At 45.6% G+C, this 21,278-nt stretch overlaps 1 protein-coding gene across 3 annotated transcripts in view; it reads left to right on the top strand.

Annotated features, from left to right (window-relative positions):
- Window positions 1-21,278, top strand: part of LOC140210076 (solute carrier family 41 member 1-like) — a 71,143-nt gene that overhangs the window by 10,767 nt on the left and 39,098 nt on the right. For all 3 annotated transcript variants that reach the window (XM_072278867.1, XM_072278866.1, XM_072278868.1), the window contains exon 3: window positions 18,694-18,801. In XM_072278867.1, coding sequence (XP_072134968.1) covers window positions 18,694-18,801 — 108 coding nt within the window. The remainder of the gene's footprint in view (window positions 1-18,693; window positions 18,802-21,278) is intronic.

The raw sequence follows: 21,278 nt of genomic DNA, 5'->3' as shown, positions 1-21,278 counted from the left end.
TAAAGTTGGTACCACATTCATCCTGAGAGTGTTCCTTCAGCTTCTGGACAGGCAACTCTTCGTGTATTTATCTCACATACATCAGAACGTACAGTGAAATGCTTCATACGTTAACAACCAACGCACCCAGTGATGTGCTGGGGGCAGCCTGCAAGTGTTGCCACACATTCCGACACCGACATAGCGTGCCCACAGTGCTTGGCAGAACATCACAAGCTGCAACAACAACAGAAAAGGCCCCTTTTCCCCTCTCACACAGACACAGCCGCACCCCTATGTAGTGTGGTCACTGTACTAATACAACAAATGTGGTTAACAATTTGTGCACATACCGTAATTTTGTTTTGTGATTGAGGCACGGCGAAAGCTGAGCGACTTGATATCTTTTGCATCCAAGCGAAAAGGCTTCCTTATCCATTCTTTAACAAATCCTCAGAGTTGTGCCTCTGCCAACTTGCTTTCCCAGCATCGCTCTGGCGCTTCATTCTAGACCAGGAGTTCCCAACCTTAACATCGGTTAATCTTGGGGGTTCATGGCATAATAAAGGTTGGGACCCCCTTCCTGTCTAGACCTTCTCTAAGCCTCTGGAGTGGGGCTTGAACCGGCAGCTTGGACTAGAGTGCTGCCCTGCTGATGTCAAGAGCAGGTGGGACAGTCTCCAAATGCAACCGAGTCCGCTCAGGAAATCTGACTTCAAGTCGCTGCCTATTTATTGTGAAACCCACAATGTCCAGCATCTCTCGATCAGTTTGAAGGGCACGTGGCAGGTCTGATCCTGAGCTATCTTAAAATAAGATTCTTTATTTTTTTTTCCGCATGTCCATAAAAACATTGAAATGCATCATTTCAATTCCTCTTCCACCCCACCCAGAGGCTGCTTGACCTGCTGAGCCCTTCCAGCTGTCGTTTGGTTGTTGCTCCAGATTCCAGCACTTGTAGTTATTGTTCCCAACCTTTTTTTTTTATTCCATGGGTCCCTGCCATTAACCAAGGGGTCCGTGGACCCCAAGTTGGGAACCCTTGCTCTAATGTAATCTATTTAGCTGGCACGGAGGCGTAGAGGTTAGTGCATCGCTTTATAGCATCAGCAATCAACCAACAGGGTTCAATTCTGACTGTTGCCTGTCAGGGGTTTGACTGAGTGGGATTCCTCCGAGTACTCTGGTTTCCTCCCACCTTCCAAATGCGTACCAGGTAGTAAGGGTTATGAAGGTGTGGGCCTGGCTCACTGGTGCCAGAAGGATGGCAGCACTTGTGCACTGGGGGCAGCCCACCATTTGACTGTGTTGGTCATTGACACAAACGACTCAGTTCACTGTATGTTTCTATGTCTTGTATGTCTTCATTCTGTTGAGGCTGTGAAGCATCGTGACCGTTCTATGTTGGTGCTGGAATGTGTGGGCGATACCCAGCACATCCTTGGGTTGTGTTGGATGCCAATGCACCTGACTGTATGTTTTGATGTTCAATCCTTATGTGCCATGTCATGTGACGTAGGCGATTATGGTCTTTCCAGGATTGCTCTTGGTCAAATTTTTCTCCAAAAGTGATTTGCCATTGCCTTCTTCTGGGCAGTGACTTTATAAGACAGGTGACCACAGCTGTTATCAATACTGCCTAGTGTCAGTGGTCACATAACCAGGACTTGTGATGTGCACCAGCTGTTCATACGACTATCCACCACCTGCTCCCATAGCTTCACGTGAATGATCGGGGGGAGGGGCTAAGCAGGCACTACACCTTGCCCGAGGGTGACTGACAAACTAGCAGAGGGAACGTGCGCCCAACAGCTCCTTTGGTAGAGATACATCTCCACTCGGTTGATGTATGTGTGATAAATAAATAAATCTGAATGTATGCACAAGAAATTCTGATTGTGTGGGGGTTGAGAGAGAGAGGAATGGGGCTTGTTATGCTGTTGTTTTGTTTTGCTGATCATTGTGGTCATGCTGTGTTGTCTGGAATGTGAGGCAACATTCCTTGGGTTGTGTTGTTTATTGACGCAAACCACACATTTCACTGTATGTTTCGATGTATGTGTGAATTGAATTGACCTTATTTCCTACATCCTTCACATACATGAGTAAAAAATCTTTATGTCTCCATCTAAATGTACCATGTGCAATCATAGTAATTTATAATAAATAGAACAGTCAGTGTAATATAGAGTGCACTCAAATCAGTGTGAGTTAATCAGTCTGATGGCCTGGTGGAAGAAGCTGTCCCAGAGCCCGTTGGCCCTGGCTTTTATGCTGCGGTACCGCTTCCCGGATGGTAGCAGCTGAAATAGATTGTGGTTGGGATGACTTGGGTCCCCAGTGATCCTACGGGCCCTTTTTACACACCTGTCCTTGTAAATGTCCTGAATCAAGGGAAGTTCCCAACTACAGATGTGCTGGGCTGTCCGCACCACTCTCTGCAGAGTCCTACGATTAAGGGAGGTACAAATAAATCTGAATTATTGCAATGATATATTCAACTATTAACTTAATTGGATCAGCACAACGTTGTGGGCCAAAGGACCTAATCCTGTACTGGTTCAACGCATTAGAGGATCTACTCAACGTCAGAGTAGATTCTTCTTCCTGGGGATTGTCAGGAAGGAAAGTGTTTGGACATACGGTACCTTGTAGCCTCCTCAGAGTTAATGCATCATTTTTTACGTGTGGGTTTTATAAGCAAACCCATCAGGTCATTTGTGACATCCCTAGGGAAGCTAGATTAATGCAGAATTGCTTTTTGGGGGGAGTGCTCCTCTAAGGAATGAACCTTAATCAGAAAGAGCTCCATTTCTGTCAGTGACACTGGGAATGTAATTCTTTCTCGAACAAGCAAAATTTTTTCAACTTAATATGTCATGTGAAAATGAGTATTGGAAGTACTGCATTGGTAGCACTAGAGAATCCAGATGTAGATCACATAAATATTGAAATGTAAAGCTCTGATTAGACCATACTTGGAGTATTGTGTTCATTTCTGGTTGTCTCATTATAGGAAGGATGTGGAAGCTTTAGAGGATGCAGAGGTGATTTACTGGAATGCTTTCTGGATTAGACAGCATGTCTCATAAGACCACAAGACATAGGGCCAGAATTAGGCTATTTGGCCAATGGACTCTGCTCCACCATTCGATCATGAATCACTTATTATCGCTCCCAACCCTATTCTCCTGTCCTTTCATGGTAAACTTTGACACCCTTACTAAACAAGGACCCATCAACCTCCGATGACTAACCATCTGTGACAGTGAAGTTTACAGATTTATTACATAGAAACAGAAACACAGAAAATCTACAGCACAATTACAGGCCCTTTGGCCCACAAAGCTGTGCCGAACATGTCTCTACCTTAGAACTACCTAGGCTTTACCCATAGCCCTCCCTCTGGATAAAGAGATTCCTTTTCATCTCCATTCTAAATGGACGACCTTCTATTCTGAGGCTGTGCCCTCTGGTCCTAAACTCACCCACGATCGGAAACATCCTTTGTATGTCCATTCTATCTAGGCCTTTCAGTATTCGCTAGGTTTCAATGAGATTTCCCTTCCTCTCCCCATTTTTCTGAACTTCAACAAGTGCAAGCCCATCAAATGCTCCTCGTGCATTAACCCTTTCATTCCTGAGATCATTCTTGTGAATGGTGTTGAGAATGTCTAGGGAGGGAGTGTGAGAATAGAAGGTTCAAGGGCAGAAATCACAGGCTACAGCAGTGAGGTTAATGTGTAAGGAACTGGTGTTAAATAGGAAAGTAGACACCATAAGACCAAGGAGCAAATGAGGCCATTCGGCCAATTGAGTCTGCTTCACTGTTCTATCATGGCTGATTTATTTCCCCTCACAGCCCCATTCCTGTTCCTTCTTCCCGTAACCTTTGCCCTGACTAATCAAAAACCTGTCGATTTCTGCATTAAATGCGCTCATAGATTTAACCTCCACAGCCATCCTTGGCAACGAATTCCACCATTTCACCACATTGTGGTAAATAAATTCCTCCTCATCTTTCTTGTAAAGGCACATTCTTCTATTCCGACGCTGTGCCCACTAACTTAGACTCCTCCAATATAGGAAGGTCCTCTCCACCTCCACTCCACCTCGGCCTTTCAATATTTGATAGGTTTCAATGAGATTCCCCTCCAGATTCTTCTAAATTCCAAATTCCACCCCCCCTTCAAAATTCTAAAATACAGGCCCAGAGACATCAACCTCTCCTCACAATGTTAATCCTTACATTTCTCAGGTCATTCTTGTAGACCTTCTCTGGACCCTTGGGCTTTGAATGCACCACCCCTCCCCCAATTTGTCTTTCCGACCTAAGAGAACCAGTGCCCTAAGAATAGTGACAAGATGTTTTTTTTGTGTGTGGTGTAGAAGCAGCTGGAGTTGTTGTGAAGATTGCTATGAAACAAGGTGTGGTCTACCCAGTTTTATGATCTACATCTGCATTCTCTCACGCAGTACTGAGGTAGTGCAGTACTTTGAGATGCCCATTTTCACAGGAGATGGTAAACGGGAGCAAATTTTGCTTGTTTGGGGGAGCATTGCAATTTCCATGAGCTCTTTCTGATTGGTAGCAATTCTGTTGGTGTGCAGAGAAAATCTTTATCCGTTACCACTAATTTTAAAATCAGATTTTGTCTCCCTCATGTTTTTGATACCCACCCTCTGCGATCATTTTTCATACAGTCAATGCACCAAGTGAATCGACTTTTCAAAGCACCAATGAATTACACCCCCCCCCCCACTCTCCCAATCATTCTCCGGAGCCTGTACTTTGAACCCCCTCCATCTAGGTATCGTGTCATTTGTCATAAACAAGCAGTCTTATTCCGTGGCCAGTAACACAGCTGCACTCTGATTCAAGCCTGTTTGCTTTCTGCCTTTTTCTTTTCTCCTCTCCCTTTCCTCTCCCACCCATCGTGGCAGTATGGCACTGGGAGGTGCAACGATTGTTTGTTATTTTAAAACTGAATAGCGGAAAGTTATCTCAGACTTGTAGAAAAGGACGAGTCCAGTGCGAACAATCTGTGGGAATAAGGGACGGGGTGTAATCGAGTTCTAGGTTGAGATTTCCACGCACAAGCATGAGTTAATATGATAGTGGGGCAGTAAGGTAGCGTAGTGGTTAGCAGAACGTTTTACAGTACCAGCGACCTGGGTTCAATTCCCGCCACTGCCTGTAAGGAGTTCTCACTGTGACGGCACTTGGGTTTTCTCCAGATATTCCGGTTTCCCCCCACAGTCCAAAGACCTACCAGTTGGTAGGTTAATTAGTCATTGTGATTAGGTTAGGGTTAAATCTCGATAAATAAATTACCATGGTTTTCTCCCTTCACCAGCATCTCTGGTGTCTTGTAGTGCAAACTGAAAGGCCACATGGAGTTGTTGTTTGAAATAGTGGGTGACTTATTATATTTTAAAATTTTTATATATCAAAAGTATAATTTTTCAAAATACGAGAATAAGAGTTGTGAGAGTAAGAGTTCAGCACGGACTAGAAGGGCCGAGATGGCCTGTTTCCGTGCTGTAATTGTTATATGGTTAACAAACAATGCAATACCTTTTCATTCTTTCCATTCACAGTCTATGCTTTCAGTCCTCTTCTATTACATTCCTACACCCTTGGGGTTCCCACCACCTTTTCACACCATAGACTCCTACCATTAACCGAGGGGTCCGTGGACCCCTGCTACGCACCAGTAGAACTGTTGCCACTCATTGTGGCCCCAGTAGGGTTGTATACTACCATAATAATTGAGGGGCTCCCTCACCCAACCCAGCCACTCCCTGTCCAGTCACAGAAGAACCCTGCACTGTGGTCTTCCCTAACCTAGGCCTATCAGTGGCTGCACCAAGCTTCAGCACGATCTCCTGCAGCCCGGAATATGCCAGTGGGCAGCGTTCCTTCACGGATGTCTCAGTGCACTGACTGACCGAAGCACATCCTTCACTGACTTAATTACCTTCCAGCAGCACTCGATGTCCATCTCTGTATGTCCTTGCTCAGCGTCCTCTGTTATGCAGCTACTCAGGGAGAACGGTGACACAGGCCATTCATATGGGTGGTCCATCTTTATTTCTTATCGATGCAAATTTTGCCATGGTGAATATCAAAGGGATGTTATTAAGCCTTCCCATGCAGGTGATGATAATTTGTCCGCAATTTGAGTTACAGGGCACTTATTAGTTGTAAAAGTTTCACATCTGCACTTAGCCTGAAAAGGAAAAGAAGATCTCTTAAATTTATAAGGTGCTGAATTACTGACGTGTAGAAATTGACAAGAGCATACAATGGTGCTTATGACAATTTGCATGTTGTACGTTTCCACAGATGTGTGAGCTGGTTCGGTTGTGTGGCATCTGACACGTCTGCAGTTTGCTGGTGTAGTTTCCGCTGAAGCTCACATGCTCTGTGGACTGTAGGCAGCATAAACGGCAGGAATTAGCTTCCCCCATGGGCAGAAAACAGTGGGGAAATCAGACCGGATTCTAACACTCCAGCTGATTCTGCAGTAGAACGTAGCCTGGGTTTGAGTGACAGATATCAAAGGCCTTGTGTTTTTTAGAACAGACACCGATTTCCTGGTGTCGCCTTTTTCAATTTCACCAGCTGTACTGGATGCGTGGAACGGATATATTGTGTACACAGTGGAAATGACACATGGGAAGCAAATACTGGCAGCATTTTTTGCTTTCTCACTCTCCCACTGTCCCTCTCTTCTCAGAACACAGAGCAGTACAGCTCCTTACAGGCTTTTATGCCCATAAGGTTAGAACATAGAAATTTACAGCACATTACAGACCCTTTGGCCCACAATGATGTGTGACCATGTAACCTACTCTGGAAGCTGCCTAGAATTTCCCTACCGCATAGCCCTCTATTTTTCTAAACTCCATGTACCTATCTAAGAGTCTCTTAAAAGACCCTATTGTATCTGCCTCTACCACCGTCGCTGGCTATGCTTTCCACGTACCCACCACTCTCTGTGTGAAAAATGTGCCTACTTCCAAGCACCTTAAAGCTATGCCCCCTCGTGTTAGCCATTTCATCCCTAGGGCAAAAGCCTCTGGCTATCCACATGATCAATACCTGTCATCATCTTGTACACCTCTTATCAGGTCACCTCTCATCCACCATCATCACAAGGAGAAAAGGCCAAGTTCACTCAACCTGTTCTCAAAAGGTATGATCTCCAATCCAGACAACATCCTTGTAAATCTCCCCTGCACACTCTCTATTGTATCCACAGCCTTCCTATAATGAGGTGACCAGAATGTTGTGCCGACAATTTAACCTGCTCCAAGATCCGGCTGGTGGTGTAGTGGTATCAGCACTGGACTTCAAGGCAGATGGTTCAAACCCAGCCGGGTCCCAACCTAGGTAGCAGCCGTATCTGTGTGAAAGAAAGGCCTGGCAATGGAAATCCATATCTTGCCATGAAAACCCTGTGGACCCTCTGGTCCGTAAGGTCACAAAGAGTTGGACTCAACTTAATGACTGAACAACAAGATAAATCTAACTCGTCCCTCTGTTTTTCTTTCATCCATGTGTCTATCTGAGAGTCTGAAATGTCCTGAATGTACCTGCCTCTATCACTACCCCTGGCTCCCCTTTGTATTAGCCATTAAAGAGTCTCTGCTGACCACTCCATCAGTGCCTCTTATCTTGTACATTTCTACCAAGTCACCTCTCATCCTCATCCTCCTCCTCTCCAAAAGAAAAGCTTCCCCTCACTGAACCTATCCTCATTTGACATACAGTATATGCTCATGAAGCTGACCACCTCGTTTGGAAGTTAATCGTATTTCTCCTTCCTGTTGGAACTACTTGTGGACTTGCAGGCCTTGCGTTTGCTGGTATTCTGATCCTTCATCAGAACAGCAAGGGGTGTCAGACTTTGGGTGCTTGAGGAGCTAAAGCTGATGGCAGTTTGCACAAGAATTTCCCCAGCCACGTCTCTGCACGTAGTGGTGCTGCTCTTTCCTCAGGTGCTGCCTGCTTGCTCAATGATTCTAATCAAATTTTGTTTTTGATTTACTGTAGGACTTACTTCTTCTTTCCCCCTGATTTTATTCAGCAAAATTGGGCAGCATGGCAGCGTAGTTGTTAGCACAATGCTTTACAACACTAGCAACCTGGGTTCAATTCCCACTACTGCCTGTAAGAAGTCTGTACGTTCTCCCTGTGACTGCGCGAGTTTCCTCCTACAGTCCAAAGTCATACCAGGTTGGTAGGTTAATTGGTCATTGTAAATTGTCCCGTGGGTTATATCAAGAGATTGCTGGGCGACGTGACTTGAAGGGCTGGAAGGACCCACTCTGTGTTGTAACTCAATAAATAACATTTTTTAAAATTGGGCTTTTTCCCCGAAGACTTGTGCCTTTGGGGGATGGCCCTGTAGACAACTCAGTTCCTCGTTGATGTTGTGTCATGGGAAATTCAAACCTCCAGACAGCAGGCGCAGCTGCTGGAGGCCTCTACACTCTAGCGATAGGTTGACACTCAACCCAGCATGGGTGGAACTCGTGCAAGGAGCCGGCCGGATTCGAACCTGGGACTGCTTGCTCTGAAGTTTGGTGCGGATGCCACTGCACCATCAGCACAAACCTGCAAAACTCGGAAGCAGGTTTATTATCACCGACCTATGTCGTGACATTTGCTTAATGGCGGCAGTGCGATGCAGTAAGAATACTGAATGTTACAGCAAGAAATATTAGAAATATAAGCAGTGGAAAAAAGAAGCAAATTAATAAGGTAGGGTTCAAGGTTTTGTGCATCGCTCAGAGTAAGTGTTAGTCCGTAAAGATACCATTCACCTGCAGAATGTGAGCCTTGTCCACAATCTGTGAATTCGTGATTAGTTAATTTTGCGGAGGCGATGGCAAGAACTCCACAGGCACCTCCTCTTGCTTGGTGTAATTTTAAGCTGCGGCTTGCTTTCAGTTTGGTAAATTTCACCACTTGGCTAAAGGATGTACCTCATAAAGTGGCCACTGAGTGTACGTTCATGGTCTTCTGCTGCTACAGCCCATCCACTTCAAGTTTTGGTGTGCTGTGCGCACGGAGATGCCACTGTTGTAATGCATAGTTATTTGAGTCTCTATCACCTTTCTGTCAGCTTGAACCAGTCTGCCCATTCTCCTCTGACCTCTGTCATTAACAAGGTGCTTCCACCCAAAGAACTGCTACTCATTGGATTTTTTTTCCCGTACCATTCTCTGTAAACTCTAGAGACTACTTGTGTGAAAATTGCTGGTGATCAGCAGTTTCTGAAATACTTAAACCACCCCGTCTGACACCACCAATCATTCCACGGTCAAAGTCACTTAAATCACATTTCTTCTCCATTCTGATGTTCAGTCTGAACCTCTTGACCATGTTAGCATGCTTTTTATGGATTGCTGCCATCTGATTGGCTGATTAGATATTTGCGTTAATGAGGTGTACAGGTGTACCTAATAAAGTAGCCATGGAGTGAATAATAACATTGCAATTTAATCACAAGACTAAAGGAAGTTCAGTATTATCTCTGCACAGCATATGTTAATTAAGTATTTTCAGAATCTACAAAATCCCTTGTGTGTGTGTGTGACTTGTTAATTATCACCTCCTTTTCTGTTACTATCTGCTCTTTCTATGTTTTTTCTCTCTCAGGTACGTCTCCTTGTTCCACAACTCTCCGTGTCATGATGTTTGTTTACTTTTTCACCCTGCAGTTAGGAATTCTTCCCTTTTAATTTCTGCTGATTAGTTAAAATAATAGGTGGACGAATGAGAAGGCGGGTGATGTTCCATTCAAAGGGTGGTAGCGGCTGGTGACTCGGTGTGTGACAGGATGGAAGGGAATTCTCTTTAGGAGGATTTGGATGAGATGTGAAGCTGAATGTGGGATAGAACAAGAGGAGTGAAGTAGGCCATTCAGCCCTTGAGCAATCAAGGATCAACTTTATTCACCATGTGGATGTGATCTATATGGATTTTAGTAAGGCATTTGACAAGGTTCCACACGGTAGGCTTATTCAGAAAATTAGAAGGCATGGGATCCGGGGAAGTTTGGCCAGGTGGATTCAGAATTGGCTTGCCTGTGGAAGGCAGAGGGTGGTGGTGGAGGGAGTACATTCAGATTGGAGGATTGTGACTAGTGGTATCCCACAAGGATCTGTTCTGGGACCTCTACTTTTCGTGATTTTTATTAACGACCTGGATGTGGGGGGTAGAAGGGTGGGTTGGCAAGTTTGTAGACGACACAAAGGTTGGTGGTGTTGTAGATAGTGTAGAGGATTGTCAAAGATTGCAGAGAGACATTGATAGGATGCAGAAGTGGGCTGAGAAGTGGCTGATGGAGTTCAACCCAGAGAAGTGTGAGGTGGTACACTTTGGAAGGACAAACTCCAAGGCAGGGTACAAAGTAAATGGCAAGATACTTGGTAGTGTGGAGGAGCAGAGGGATCTGGGGGTACATGTCCACAGATCCCTGAAAGTTGCCTCACAGGTGGATAGGGTGGTTAAGAAAACTTATGGGGTGTTAGCTCTCATAAGTCGAGGGATAGAGTTTAAGCATCGCGATGTAATGTTGCAGCTCTATAAAACTCTGGTTAGGCCACACTTGGAGTACTGTGTCTAGTTCTGGTCGCCTCACTATAAGAAGGATGTGGAAGCATTGGAAAGGGTACAAAGGAGATTTACCAGGATGCTTCCTGGTTTTGTAAGTATGCATTATGATCAGAGATTAAGGGAGCTAGGGCTTTACTTTTTGGAGAGAAGGAGGATGAGAGGAGACATGATAGAGGTATACAAGATATTAAGAGGAATAGAGTGGATAGCCAGCGCCTCTTCCCCAGGGCACCACTGCTCAATACAAGAGGACATGGCTTTAAGGTAAGGGGTGGGGAGTTCAAGGGGGATATTAGAGGAAGGTTTTTTACTCAGAGAGTGGTTGGTGCATGGAATGCACTGCCTGAGTCAGTGGTGGAGGCAGATACACTAGTGAAGTTTAAGAGACTACTAGACAGGTATATGGAGGAATTTAAAGTTGGGGCTTATATGGGAGGCAGGGTTTGAGGGTCGGCACAACATTGTGGGCCGAAGGGCCTGTACTGTGCTGTACTATTCTATGTTCGATATATACTTACATATATTAGAAATTTGTTGTGTAGGTGTAATGTTCAACAATTATAAAGAATCTTGAAGCCCTCCGTTGGCCAGGGCAGACATGCATGCTGCGTCCCAGCTCTCTGCGTGATATGTGAACCAGTACGAGCCAGGGCAGTACGATATGGAGAGCAAGCTGTTGCTCGTGTAGCAAGCTTCCCCTCTTCACGTAGCTGATGAGCCCAGAGGAACAGCGGAGGCCGATACAGTTCGGCACCAGCAGCGTCGCAAGAGTTGCCCGTCGGCATTGAGTTCAGCATTGGACTGCCATAGGGACTATGGCTCCAGATTCTTCTCCAGACTTCACTCCTGAAGCCTTCCCCATGAGTGGGTATATCCACAAGGCAGCCGAGGTTTGAGGTCAGAGTTTTCCCTCTCCTAGGTGAGCTGCCAGCCACAGATGATGAGCCCCATTTGCCCAAAGTGACTGGTTTTAAGGTGCCAGTAACCTGCCTTTGCCCCTTCTGTTAGAAGAAACTGTTCTGCTGTGCTTAGTATTTTAGTTACACTTGAAGGCCGGGAGTTGGACTTGGTTGTCAGAGGCTATTTGAGACACACGCCTTTGGGAGCATTTAATAGGTACCACTACCACCTCCGGCTGTGACAATCTTAAGAAACCGTAAAGAATTATATAAGTATAAAGTTAGAGGTTAAAGTGTGGATATGGAATAAAATGTGCATAAATATCAGCATGTATTTACAATGAGAAGTGGTTTAAAGTGTCTATGCTTCAGTGCAGTGATTGGGGTAATCATCTTTTGTAAGTATTGATATTGTTAATTTTAACAATGAGAAAACACAAGAAACAATTCCTTGTTGACGATGAGGAAACATCTATGAAAATATTGTGTAATATAGGAGTAATAGAGGTGGGTGGGGCTAACTAGAATAGCTGATCAGATTAACTGCCTGGGGGAAGGAGCTTTTGAGATGGTATGATTTTATTTTTTAATTCTAATAATCCTGTAGAAGTTTCCAGAAGTCCTCTTGAAGGGTCTTGGCCCAAACTGTCGACTGTTCATTCATTTCCATAGATGCTGCCTGACCTGAGTTCCTCCAGCAATTTTGTGTGTGTGTTGCTTTGGATTTCGAGTATCTCCATATTTTCTCGTTTTACTTTCCAGCAAAGTGCTTTTGTAAAAGGTGATTTGCTGGGTGGGTAGTGTCTGCAATGATTTTTCTTGCTTATTTCTTGATCCTGGTCACATACAAGGCCTGCAGTGTCGGTAGACTACACACAACGACCGTTTCTCCTAACCGGACAGTTCGCTGTAGTTTTCGTGTGCTGTAAGACAACGCTGCACCAAACCAGGCAGATTCCGCTTACAAAGGATTTATGATTTTGTATCCAGTTTGAATGCTTAACATTTGAGCGGAGGTTCCCAGCCTTTTTTATACCACTAACAGAGTGATCCACGGACCTCAGTTTGGGAGCTGCTGTATTGGAGTTTTAGGGTCAGAAGGGCGGAGGATGGTGGTATCCTTTGAGATTTATTCGCACGCTGCTTCTTCAAACCCTCACCCTGGCCCCTCTCCCGCCGCCACCAGGACACACCTTCTGGGTGGGAGACCTTCGTGACATTTGGTGTTGGGTTACGAGCAAGTGATGAGTGAAACATCAGCTGTTGTTGCTGAGGAGCTGCTGTTCTGCTCCTACCTGATTTGGTCTGGCGTGGTGGAGAGGCTTTCAATGGGGTGCAACTCTGTGCAGGGTGGCTGCACCCTGCATCTCTTGCCCGATAATGGTGAGCTCAGAGCATTGGACCGCTTGTGTATCGCTCTAGGTCATATCTCTAGCTGAATTAACTATTTTCACAGTGTGGTTCCAATGAAAGGCCCTGATTGAAATCAAGCACTGTCCATTTCCACACCCCTTCACAGATGCTGCCTGAGCCGTTGAGTCCTTTATTTATTAAAGTATGTACTTAAAGATGTATTGCAGTCTAATGAGCCCACACTGCCCAATTACACCCATGTAACCAATTAACCTACAAACCTGCACAGTTTTGGAATGTGGGAAACTGAAGCACCAGGGAGAAACCCACACAATATCTGGATGAATGTACAAAGTCTTTACAGACTGCAGCGGAGTTGAACCTGGGTCGCTGGCGCTGTAATCGCATTACGCCAGCCACTGCGTTACCGTACCACCTACTAGTTCCTCCAGTATGTCTTCATACTGTGGTGCCTGTCTGTTGTACGATGCACGGTGGCGCAGTGAGTGTTCACACGGAAAGGGACTGAAGCCTCCTGCATCCCAAAGGTGCGCCAATTGGGAGGTTAATTGTCTGCTGCTGATTACCTCTAGTGTGGAGTCTGAGTGACACTAGTGGGAATATAGGGAAACTGAGGCATGGGGGCGGGGTAAAATATGTGGTGCAGTGAGCTAGCACAGAGCTGATGGGCCGAATGGCCTCCTGTTATTTCGGAAGAAGGGACGAGGACCCAAAATTCTGGCTTCACTGTACAAGTCTGCATTTTACAGCTGTCACCTTATAGATGAGACTTTAAGTAGAGATCCCTTTCAGCTTCTAACTGGACATGGAGTATGTTCTAGTAGTTCTGTCACAAAAAGAGCAGAGTATCCCTGATGTCCTCCCATCAAGTTGACATACTTTGGAAGGTCAAACTTGAAGACAGTACAAGGTTAATGACAGGATTCTTAACGGTGTTGAGGATCAGAGGGATCTTGGTGTCCATGTCCATCAATCCCTCAAAGTTGTGTAAGTTGCTAGGGTGGTTAAGAATGCTTAGAGTGTATTAACCTTCATTAGTCAGTAGATTGAGTTCATGAGCTGTGAAGTAAATTTAAAACCTGTTTAGACTGCATTTGGAGAATTGTGTTCAGTTCTGGTTACCTCATAGGAAAGATGTGGAAGCTTTAGAGAGGGTGCAAAGGAGATTCACCTAGATGCTGTCTGGATTAGAGAGTATGTCTTATGAGGAAAGCTTGAGCGAGCTAAGATGTTTCTTTTTGGATTGATGGAGGATGAGAGATGACTTGATAGAGACATATAAGATGATAGGCATGAATTGAGTGGGCAGTCAACGCCTTCTCCCCAGGGTGGAAATGACTAATACAAGCGGGCATAATTTGAAGGCGATCGGAGGAAAATGTAGTGGGGATGCCAGAAGTAGGTTGTTTACAAAGACTGGTGGGGGCTTGAATCATTCTCCCAGGGGTTATGGTAGAGGCAGACATGTTACGAGCATTAAGACGGTCTTAGATAAGTTAGTGGATGAAAGCAAAATTGAGGGCTAGGTGGGAGGAAGGGTTAGATTGATTTTGGAGCACGGTAGAAGGTTGGTACAAGTTGAAGGGCCTGTAATGTAAAACACCCACTGACTGCTGGAGGAACTCAGTGAGTCAGGCAGCGTCTATAGAAAGAAATGAGCTGTTGGTATTTCTGGGTGAGACCCTTCATTGTGCACAGGAAGCTCTGGAGGAACTCAGCAGGTCAAACAGCATCTATGGAGGGGAAACGCACAAGATGCCGGAGTTCGTCTGCGTTGCTTTGGATTTCCAGCATCTGTAGAACCTCATGTTTGGGGCCTGCACTCTTGCAGTACTGTTCTGTTGTTTGTTCAATCATTGATGGAACATGTGATCCATTCCCTCATACATCACAAGGGTGTAGGTCGATGGGACTTGGCAGAAAGACTGGTCGGCATGAGCTTGATGGGCCAAAGGGCCTGTTTCGGTGCTGTAGTGCTCTATGACTGGGTGTCACGGTAGTGTAGGGGTTAGTGTCACACTACTACAGCACCAGCAACCCGACTTCATTTCCTGCCACTGTCAGTCAGGGGTTTGTGCGTTCTCTCCGTGGCCAAGTGGGGTTCCTCCGGGAGCTCGGGTTTTCTCCCACATTCCGAAGACATACAGATTAGGGTTCATAGGTTAATGGGTCACATGGGTGTAATTGGGTAGTGTGGACCCTTTGGGCTGGAAGGGTTGCTGTATCCGTCTATATAAAAGAACGACTCTCTGCAGGATCTCATCCCGAAGGGTTTACCATCAGCTGCCTGATCTGAGTTCTTCCAACTGCTTATCTTCATAAATTTTCTAGTCGTCATGGCTATCCCTCGCTGGTGTTTAGAAGAATAAGATCTCATTGAAGCCTATTGAATATTGAAAGGCCTAGATATGGTGGACGTGGGGAGGATGTTTCCTATAGTGGAAGAGTCTAAGACCAGAGGGAATAGCGTCAGAAGAGAGGGATGCTCATTTAGAATAGAGGCAAGGAGGAATTTTCCTTGGCCGGAGAGTGGTTAATTTATAGAATTCATTGCCAAAGATGTTTGTGGAGACCAAGTCATTGGGTATATTTAAAGCCGAAGTTGATCGGTTCTTGATTAGTAAGGATGTTAAAGGTTACGGGGAGAAGGCAGGGGAATGGGGTTGAAAGGGAAAATAAACAAACCATAATAGAACAGTAGCATTGACTCAATGGGCCAAATGGCCAATTCTGCTCCTACTGTATGCCTTGTGGAAGGGAAAGGTACAAAGTGTTATTAACAGAAAATACCCATTGAAGGAAATTTTTACGGGTTTTTTATGAAGTTTATATTAGTGACCCGGGTTTTTCTCAAAACAGTTGGAGTCCTGGAACTAAATCGGCTAAACCTGTTCTGATAGGATCTCAAATACTGTGGGCTGTGTGACTGTGTTGAGAGTTTAAACACCAGAAACATATTGGCCTATTGTTTTATGTAGAACAGCTTTTGTCTGGCTATCAGCTGCAGGTGCCCTTAAGTGGGCTGTTTCATAGTTGTCAGTGGCAGTCCTTGTGGGCATGTATGCAAGCAACTGACTGAAGCACCCATCTAGTCTTTCCCCGTGGTGACGTTACTGAAAAATCTGCGGCACTCAACTTCCTCAGCCATGCTTGATTTATTGCTGTCAGTATGAAACGAGATGCACTTGTCTGCCTTGTACGGACCTTTCTAACAGCTGCCAGAGCAATTGAATTCGAGTTTACCCTTTAAATAGGATGGCTATCTCTGTAAGGCATGTTTTCCAGTGCAAAGTAGCACACTCAAAATGCTGGGGGATCTCAACAAGTCAGGCAGCACCTACGGAGGCGATTAGGCAGTTGACGTTTCGGATCGAAACCCTACTTCAGAATTGGACTGGTCAACTTCAATCCTGATGAAGGATCTCAGCCCATTATGTCTGCTCTGCCATTAGATCATGGCTGATTTATTACCCCTCTCAATCCTGCCTCCTGCCTTCTCACCGTAACCTTTGATACCCTTACTAATCAAGAACACAGCGATCTCTGCTTTGAATAAGTCCAGCGACCTGGCCTCCACAGTTGTATGTGGCAGTGAATTCCACAGATTCACCACCCTCTGGCTAAAGAAATTCCTGCCATCTGCAAACTTGCTAGCCACCCTTTCACTTCCTCGCCCAGGTCTTTTATATGTGCACGCAGGTATAAAAACTTACTTGTGGCTTGAAGCGTTGACTGTTTATTCTTGTCCGTAAGTGCTGCCTGCCCTGAGTTCCTCCAGTAGTTTGTGCGTGTTGCTCAAATTTCCAGCATCTGAAGAATCTCTAGTGGTTATAAGCATGGTGTTTGAATACATGTCCATTTTCAATCTACTGAAACCCAGAAGATGCTTTTCTCTGCAGTGGTCAATTGACCAACTGGCGCGTTTCTGGGAGGAGGGAGGAAACTGGAGCACGTGTCCCACATGTCACAGAGAGAGCATGCAAACTCCACACAGGAAGTACCGGAGGTCAGGATCCAACCAGATTCCCCAAGCTGGGCGATGGCAGCACCACCTGTTCAGGCATTATACTCAATGGTAGGTGCTGCCTGCCCTGCTGACTTCCTCCAGCATTTTGAGTGTGTTATTCTGGATTTCCAGCATCTGCAGAATTTCTGATGATTATTGCATTCGGTGGCCACTTGATTAGGGATGCCTGCTTGTGAATGCAAATATCTGAATCAGCCAATCATGTGGCAGCAACTCAATACATAAAGCAAGGTCAGAAAGTTCAGTTGTTGTTCAGACCAAAACAGGGAAGAAATGTATCTAAGTGATTTTAGCTGTGGAGTAACTGTCGGTGCCAGGTGGGGTATCTCAGAAACTGCTGAACTCCTGGGATTAGTAGAACAGGGGTTCCCAATCTTATTTATGCCGCAGGCTGATATTGTTAAGCAAGGGATCTGTGGACCCGAAGTCGGGAACCCCCGCTCTAGAGTTTACAGAGAATGGTGCGGAGAACAAAAAAAACATCCAGTGAGCGGCAGTTCTGTGGGTGAAAATGCCCTGTTAGTAAGAGGGGTCAGAGGAGAATGGCCACACTGGTTCAAGCTGATGGGAAGGTGACAGTAACCCAAATAACCATGCATTACGATGGTGCTGTGCAGCAGAGAAAACCCTGGGGGGGCTGGGCTACAGCACAGACGACCACGCCGGGGTCCACTCCTGTGTCTAGTGAAGTGGCCACTGAGTGTATGCTACCTCTGGAAATTAGTTATATTGTTTAAATTGCATGGATTTGGATATTCATGGAATTGCTCATTTTATTGTTCCATATACCTATCAAGTGCTTCTTATTCAGTGCGACTGTACCTTCCTCAATTACTTCCGGTGGCAGCTCATTCCCTGCACTTGCCATCCTTGGCGTTGTCTCTTGGGTCCTTTTTGGCATAAAACCTAGTAGGGAGTGGTTCCTGTACTTCCATTGCCCCTTCCTCCCCCCCCCCCCCCCATCAGGTCTACAGAATCCTTGCCTCAATGTCATACATAATCATATAACAATTACAGCACGGAAACAGGCCATCTTGGCCCTTCTAGTCTGTGCCGAACTCTTACTCTCACCTAGTCCCACCGACCTGCACTCAGCCCATAACCCTCCATTCCTTTCCTGTTCATATAGTTGTCCAATTTAACTTTAAATGACAACATCGAACCTGCCTCAACCACTTCTGCTGTCCTCTGAGTCCTTCGGATTTCAATTGCAGTTAAAACCAAACCCATCCTGAGAAACGGTGAGAATGTTTTGGGCCAGTCTCTCCAGCTTCGTTCAGCGGGTGAAGGAAAGCTTGGCACCTGGATGTTTGAAACATGGAGGAGGGAAGAATTTGGTTGATCGTGGAGGAGGTTGAAAGTTCAACACAGTATCTTGGGCCAGAGGGCCTGTACTGTGCTGTAAATGTTCGAAGTTCTGCGGTTAGTTCTACAGTGCCAGCGAACACCGATCGGGGTCCAGTTCCCACCGACGTCTGTAAGGAATTTGTACGTTCTCCCTGTGACCATGTGGGTTTCTTCCAGGTGCTCTGGTTTCCTCCCACTTTCCAAAGGCATAAAGGTTAGGGTTAGTAAGTTGTGGGCATGCTACACTGGCACTGGAAGCACTTGCAGGCTGCCCCAGCACGTTCTAGGTTTCTATGTTTTTGAGTCAAATAAAGCTGATCTTTTAATCTTTTTAAAATTGCCTCCAAGTTTACTGGGGAATTACCTAATCGCCTCTAGGCTGAGCTAATGTTCACTGTTAACAAAATGCTCACAAACTTCTCTTTCCCTTGCAGCACTGGAATGTTTTTAAAGAGGTGACAGAGGTGTTCATTCTCGTCCCAGCCCTGCTCGGTCTCAAAGGCAATTTGGAAATGACCCTGGCTTCCAGACTCTCCACTGCGGTGAGTACTTGATCTGAAGCCATCTGCTGGCATCTTCTTTCAGCCGACTGTATTTTTACTTTCCTGTACGGTTGGCATAACGCTATTACCGCCTCAACTGTAAGATGGGTCAACTCCTGCCCCCGTCCGTTAAGGAGTTCGTGCATCCTCCCCGTGACCACATGGGTTAATTCCAGGGGCTCCAGTTTGCTCCCGTATTCCAAAAACCATAGTTATGGAAAAGTATAGCAGAGAAACTGTCCCTTTGGCCCATCTAGTATATGCCAAACCATTTAAACTACCTACTTCCATCAACCTGCACCCAGACCACAACCATTCGTACCCCTTCTATCCATGTACCTATCCTTAAACGTTGAAATCGAGTTTGTGCACATCACTCGCACTGGCAATTCATTCCCCACTCTCACTCTGAGTGAAGAAGTTTCCCTCAAAAGTGTATGGACTAGGGTTAGTAAATTGTGGGCTTGCTGCGTTGGTGCCAGAAGTGTGGTCACACTTGCGGGCTGCTTAGCACAACGATTGCTGATGTGATTGGACACAAACGATGCATTCCACTGTATGCTTCAACGTACCTGTGGAAAAATAAAGCTAGTCTCTAAGATCTTTAATCTTTCCTTGGAAGTGGTTCTGTTAAATTCCGATCTGCCGTCCACTTTCTGAGGGATGGTCCTATACTTTTGCCAAGTTTGTTGGTGCAAATGCAGTAAATGGAGACGTTGGTGATACAAGTTTGTGATAAAATCTGCTCAATGCTGCGATCTGTTTCTATTTGTTGTGGCTTGAGTCCTGCCAGGGCCAGGTGGGACTCAACTGTGTCCTCGACTATTTGTTCTCATTTGTCTCGCACCTTTTGTGACCGAAAGTACTGTAGATCAGGTTTTAATTTTGTATATTAAAAATGGCAATTGTATTCAGTAGCAGAGTGGTTAGTGCCTCTGCGTCAGAGTCACACGCCTGGCCTTGATCCAGAGTGCTCATGCAGCCTTTGCATGTTCATCATGTGATTGCATGGATTTTCTTCCTTCCACATGCTGTCATGAAGGTATAAAGCACAGAGACCACATCTCCGTGCTGACATGCAATACAGTTTTAGGAAGTGTGTGGTCTTGCATTCTGGTAGAGGAAACTATTTTTTAAATGGAGAAACTTTTCAAAAATCCGAGGTGCAAAAGGGCTTGAGAGCCCCTCTTGCAGAATTCCCTAAAGGTTCATTTGTGTGTTGAGTTGGTGGTGAGGAAGGCAAATGCAATGTTGGCATTTCATTTTGAGAGGATTAGAATATAAAAGCAAGGATGTAATGTAAAGGCTTCATACAGCACTGGAGAGGCCTCATTTGGTGTATTGTGAGCAGTTTTGGGCCCCTTGTCTACGAAAGGATGTGATGATATTGGAAAGGATTCGAAAGAGGTTCACGAAAACAACTCCAGGATTGAAAGGCTTATCACGTGAGGAGCTTTTGGTGGTTCTGAGCAGCTACTCGCTGGAATTCAGGAGAGTGAGGGGAAGGGAGATCTCATTGAAACCTTTTGAATGTTGAAAAGCCTTGATAGAGTGGATGTGTAGAGGATGTTTCCTATGGGGGGGGGGGAGGTGAAGTCCATGACCTGAGGACACAGCCTCAGAACAGAGGGACGTCCATATAGAATGGAGGTGAGGAGGAATTTCTTTAGCCAGAGGGTGGTGAATCTGTGAAATTCATTGGCCCAGGTGGCTATGGAGGAGGCCAAATCATTGGGTATACTTGAGGCAGAGGCTGATAGATTCTTGATTAGTCAGAGCATGAAGGGATACGGGGAGAAGGCATGAGACTGGGGCTGTGAGGTAAAATGGATCAGCCGTGATGAAATGGCGGAGCAGACTCAATGGGCCAAATGGCCCAATTCTGCCCCTCTGGTCTTATGGTCTGGCCAATTCGTGTCACTGAGCAAGAAGCTGACAGGTGATAGGTGAATTCAGAATTCACCTGTCACCTGCTAACTTGAATAGAATTCAGATTTATATGCAGAGTAAGTGCAATGCAGGTAGACAACTGAGGTGCAAGGGCCAAGACATGGGCAGACTGAGAGATCGGGAGCCCACCCTCATCGGATATGAGGTATGTTCAAGAGTCTTAGAACAGCAGAATAGAAGCTGTCCTGGAGTCTCTGTATCTTCCAGCCAATGGAAGGGGGAAAAGAGAATGTCTGGGGTGCTAGCAATCTTTGACTATATTAGCAGCTTTCCTGAGGCAATGAGCAATGCAGGCAGAGTCCATGAAGTGGGAGTGTGATTTTCATTACGGGCTGGGCTCGCTTCACAACTTTCTGTTATACCTTGCAGTCTTGGGGGCAGTAGTTGCCACTCTAAACTGTGATACAGCTGGACCTGTCATGCATGTGTTTCTAAAAAAAATGAGTGAGGATCCTTCGGGACCTATCAGATTGCTTCTAAAGGCGCGCGCGTGCACAGGCACAGACAGACACGAACTCAGCATCTGT

This window comes from Mobula birostris, chromosome 14 (genome assembly GCF_030028105.1).
Source record: "Mobula birostris isolate sMobBir1 chromosome 14, sMobBir1.hap1, whole genome shotgun sequence".
Lineage (NCBI taxonomy): Eukaryota > Metazoa > Chordata > Chondrichthyes > Myliobatiformes > Myliobatidae > Mobula > Mobula birostris.
Note: the sequence above shows the minus strand (reverse complement) of the source record. Positions and strands in the feature narration are given on the sequence as shown.